General features: G+C 32.5%; 1 protein-coding gene across 1 annotated transcript; it reads right to left on the reverse strand.

Annotated features, from left to right (window-relative positions):
- Window positions 1-1,867: 1,867 nt before the first annotated feature.
- LOC114757661 (uncharacterized) lies at window positions 1,868-2,362 on the reverse strand. Its single transcript, XM_028946747.1, has one exon. The coding sequence runs from the start codon at window positions 2,360-2,362 to the stop codon at window positions 1,868-1,870; it is 495 nt and encodes a 164-aa protein (XP_028802580.1).
- Between the last annotated feature and the right edge of the window lie 3,240 nt (window positions 2,363-5,602).

The raw sequence follows: 5,602 nt of genomic DNA on the forward strand, positions 1-5,602 counted from the left end.
AATGTTTTCGTTAATGGAGTTCATTGATTTAAACATTGGACTCAATGAGTTATTGAGGTTGTTATTAAGAAAACTTAATGGATTCGTGAAACTCCTAATATGATGAACTATGATTGCCATCAAAACCATTCTCAAGAGATTTCCTATCATTCATTTCCCTTCCATCATCATTATCCCAAAAAACCAAAAATATAGTAGCTTAGATTTGTTTTCACTACATTTAGTTTAGTCACCATTCATTTAAATCTTAAGAACCAAACCCCCTTTCATTACATTGTATGGCATTTAGTCTAGCTTAGGTAATTAATAAAGGCTCTTAAAAGTGAAATGACCTGAGTTTGTACTATACTACATAACTTGGATTTATTTTTGATTGAGAACTCTAAGGCGAATGATAAAAGGTCCTCATCACTAGACCTTCAAAAGAAGTTAAAACCAGCGATTAATATCTTTAGTAGATGGTGTACCTTAAAGTATGAAGGACTCCACTTGATTTGCTTCTATTGTGGCAAGTATGGTCACTACAAAGACGTATGCCTAGATAACCATAAAACCCCCGACCCCAGTACTGAAATGGCAGGAACGTCGAAGAGCTCTTTGGCTAAAGACACATGCAAAACTCCCAAACCGATGAATGGGGATTCAAATACTATCGTAGTGGACTTGACTACGGTGCAACCATAACCACGACATGTTATGTTTGAAAGTGGGATCCTAAAGCGTCCATGTGACGAACCAGCTGCTGGTAACTTCTCTAGTAGCACAGCACTGCCACAGACAGACAAACTTGGAGTTTGGAACCTTGTTCAACGGAACAAAGGCCCCAGATCAGGAAACTACGTAAAATCAGGATCTGGCAGTAATAACCAAGAGAATAATCAAGACAATAATTTCAAACCACTGCAGAATCGCAACAGAGGCGAACTAGTGATTCTAGATATCCCAAATAGGAAGGAAGCGGTCATAATAACACAAGGAAATAACGGTTACCAAAAAATCACGGGGAAAAAAGCTCAGAACAAGAAAATGTGGGTCCCAGTAGACCAAGTCAACTCCTCAAATAGCAACAAGAAAATGGGCGGAAAAGCAAATATCCCTCCTGGGCCCACAACAAACCATACTAAGACGCTAAATTTGACTACTGCAAGCTCTGATTTCTGAAAGCCCAAAACCCCTTCAAGCCTTAGTAGGCCTACCTGAATATAAAGCACAAGTAACCAGTGGGATTAGCTATGTGGGAACGTTTGGGCCATATAATCCTAACGAGACGATGATGGAACAAGATACAGCAACTTACGCCACAGAGACTGAGATCACCAACCTGGATACAGACATGACACCGATGCATACCAAGACCAAGTCAAACCCCAGATCCTCTCTCAAGGCAGAAACAACAGTTTCTCCCTCAACCAATCAGGGGTCTACAAGCAAGAACTCCCCTCACACCAATGCTCCATGAATTACATATTTTGGAACTGTAAGGGAACCGGGGCCAAGGCTTTCCCAAGACTTATCGGAGAAATTAAAAAACACTAAAAAGTTGATTTTTGCACCTTATTTGAAACCAAAGCTAGCGGAGACAAGGCCAAGAGTACATGCAAAAAATTGGGTTTCCAACACTCTGAAGTCATGGATGCCTCAGGCTTTCGTGGTGGCATATGGGTACCTTGGACAAATGAAGACTTTTCTTTGTCAATAATTGAAGCCAATAGTCAGGTTATCCATGCAATGGCTGAACGATGCAATGAAAAAATCTTTATTACTACTGTCTATGCTTGTCCTACCCTTTCTGTTCGAGACTCATTATGCTTTGTGCAACCACTTCATGGAAATATTCAAACCCTCTTTGTGCTCCTTCCGTGAATTCTCAACCTCTTTGTCTTATGCAAAAGTGAAACCCACTTGGGTTTGATGCAGATACAATTACAGGTTTATCCAATTCACTCACTATGATTCTCTCGTCGGCTTCTTGTGAGGAACCCATGATGGGAACTATGATGGGGTGTTGTGCTGATGAGAGCCATTTTACCGTAGAGGAGAACACAAGTCCTACATAGCTCAGAACAAGCCAACAGTCAATCCTTTTGACCGCTATGATTTCTTCTTTGTCTGAGTAACCTTGCGTACGAAGTTTCGAGTAAGCCCTTGTCGACCATTCTCCAGTGGTTGAAGCCTCTGTTTCGGCGTCGATTTTGTTGGGTATGAACAAGCACAGATTTTCACAAGCAGTGCTTCTTTGGATTCTGCTGCAGTTTTTTTTTTTGCAGGCAAGGAAGACAATTATGGCGAGAATGACAAGGGATATTGATAGACCAAGCAAAGACCAATCATAAACAATGTGGTTAGGAGTGAGAAGATTCATTTTTATGAAGTGTTGAAGAAGAAAATGGAGAGAGAGGAGGAAAGGAGGTGGAAAATGTAGTGAGTTTCTCAAAGAGGCAAGAAAAAATGGAGTATACGTATATGAGAGCTTAACAAAAGTTGGTGTGAGATTGAGGCTTTGAATGTGAAGACAACAAAACAGCTCTTGCCTCGTGTCAAAGCACAACAGTGGAGGAGATGTTCAGACGTCCAGACGGAAATGTTAACGGCATTAATAGTTATTTAACAGCGGGGACTAATTGATCCAAAGATAGATAGTTAAAGGATCTAATAAAAAGGAAAAAAAGTGTAAAGACCTAATTCAAAATTGATGAAAACTTTGAGGACTCCCAAATTAATTTTTTCTTATGTTAATTACTTTTTTTTTTTGTAAATCTATATGATTGAATGTGCTGGGGCAGTCAGAATAACAATAATGAGGGATTTTATGAAAATTTCATCGTTTTTTCTTTAAATAATATATTTATATTTTTTATGCATATAGAAATTAAATATAGATAAAGTTTTAAAAGAAGCATTTTTTTAACTCGTTCTTTTTTGTTTTTTTGTTCATCATGAGAAGTTTGTCTCATTTCATTTTTATCTTCTCAACATTCGGAATATAATGAGCAATAAATTATAATATACGGATATTTTAAATAAACAAACAAATATTATTATATTTTTAAGAAATAGTAGTTTTATCTCAAAACTATTAAGTCTTATCCTATAATATTAAAATCTTATGAAAACAAATCTTATCAAAATCACGATTTTTTTTTTTTACCAAGGAACAATATCACGATTTAATGTTCTTCGTCTTCCATTAAAAATAATTTATCCTTTTCAATTTCAAAAGCAACATTCCTTTCCTAAATTTTCTTGGACTAAATGAGTTTCCTTAATTTATCAATTAAGTTATAGTAATATATAAAGGATTGTTTACTCTGAAGTAAAAACCAAAGGCACTAGTGTGGGGGTGTGTGTGTGTTACCCCCATTTTTTAATATATAAGTTAGTTGACTAATTTAGTTGACTAATTTTAGTATATTAAAAAAAATTAGTTAAGTTAATTATTTATAATAAATAGATGTTGTCTTTTTTAGAATACTTTTTTTAACAATAAATAAGCATTTTCTTTCCTAAAATACCCTTGTTAATCATGTGTATTAATTAAAACTACTATTTAATGAAATATTTAATATTTGTAACTATTACAAGGACTACCTTAAAAAAACGGTTATTAGTATTTACCAAAGGAATGGATAAATCATATACATACACAAACCTCTATGTGTGTATGTATGTGTATATGGTATGATATATTAGGGAGGATCAATCTAAATAGGATAGCAAAAAGTAGGCCAAAAAAAAAACAGATGGCAAAAAGATTAAATCTAACTGGATATGCATCGTTGTCCTATTAACTAACTAAACAGTAGTAATTAATTACGTTGGTAAATAGAAAACTAAATATAATTTATTATAAAAAAGAATAAAGAACTAATTGATATTGTTATGGCAATAAAAATTGATTGCTCGATGGTCACCTAAAACAAATCCCGAAATCTTACGGGGCATGACTTGGATTAGAGGCATATGATTCCAAAATCTTGATTCAATTTTTTGGTTCCTTCTTCTCCCAAGTGCCATTCCTTTATAATGAAAGAGAATGTTACATTATATTATATTAATCTTAAACAAGCATACTAAAAACTGTATAATAAATCAGTTCCCTATTTGATATGAATTTTTCTAGGGGTCATATCGTTTTTAGTCACTGGTTTTTCTAATCGTTAATTTAAAATATAAATTTTGACTCAGTACAATTTAATCTTAATTTTTAGTTTATTGAGTTAAAGAACTATAAGAATCGAGATGTACTGAATTAAAATGAGAATTAAATTATTTTTTTTAACTTTAAAGAACGAATATGAAAAAAGTTCAGAAATGAAATTATGTTTCCCATTGTTTTTAACCCACACATTTTTTATGTACAAGTCAGTCTCTTTATTATAGTTATGAAATTAGAAAAACATCTGTGTTGTCTCGAGGAAATAAATACGTTAAAAAATAATAATTTCTTGAGTTAATAATAAAATACAACCTCTTTAGTCACTATAAAAGAACAGCAAATTAGTAATAAAATTTTTATTGCTATTTAGCTAGTGACAATTTTTTTATCATAAAAAAGATTGTCACTGATTTTTTTTTTGGCCAAAGATTGTCGCTTATTAATTAGCGATAGAGATTGAAATTCTAAAATTACATAGCTAATTTATATCATTTTTATAATTTTATAATACTATCTCTTATTCTAAATATAAGATCTAATTTCTAGTATAAATTGTACTACAAATTAGATTTTATATATGGTAACCGCGATAGTGCCGAGTTTCTATTATCGGCCGAGTCACATCACTCCCTTATTGCATATTTATTGCATTTGCCCCAAAATGTTTGTGGTTTGCATGCTGCGTTAAGGAATATATGTTGAGCACTTGAAAAAATTAGGAGTCCAATTGAATGATATGTTAGGATCCGCATGATTTTACAAGAAATTTTTAATTACATTAGAGAATGAATGTAGAAAGGCATAGGGTTCCCAAATCTTGATTTTTTGATTCCTTCTTTTGCCAAGCGTTAAAATTCCTTGCAAGAGAAAGTAACATTATATATTAATCTTAAATAAACATATTTTGTAAAAAAATATTGAATAAACATACTAAATATTATAAATAGGGAGACAAAATGAATCAAAATTTTATATTTAAGGCAAAAGTAAATTTCTCTAGCTCTTACGTTTAACATCAGAGGAGTATCATCAACATAAGAGTATAATCAAATTAAAGGTTATCATGACATGATCATCTATAAAACACGGCACATATCGGCTGTGATTTCTTTTTTTTTTTTTTGGCCCAACCATATCGGTTGTAATAAGTGGGTCTTCATTTAAAACTGGAGGAGTATATCTTGTAGTGTCACATTATTTATATTCCATGTGATCTTTATCATGAGAACCCCGAGTCCTCAGGTATGTTTTCATGATATAACATATTTTTTCTAAAGTATTACATTTTTCACCTAGTATCCTTAACTAGTAATAAAACTAACTAATTAACCAAACTTTTCCAACTAATAACTTTTATTGAGAGCAATTTAGTATTTATAGATTTAAATTTTGATTTTGGTTCTTTTAAATAACTACCATTTTAAAAATTATTCTCAATAAATATCA

This window comes from Neltuma alba, unplaced genomic scaffold, assembly GCF_004799145.2.
Source record: "Neltuma alba isolate B1F8T4 unplaced genomic scaffold, ASM479914v2 tig00001496_pilon, whole genome shotgun sequence".
In the NCBI taxonomy this organism is placed as follows: Eukaryota; Viridiplantae; Streptophyta; class Magnoliopsida; order Fabales; family Fabaceae; genus Neltuma; species Neltuma alba.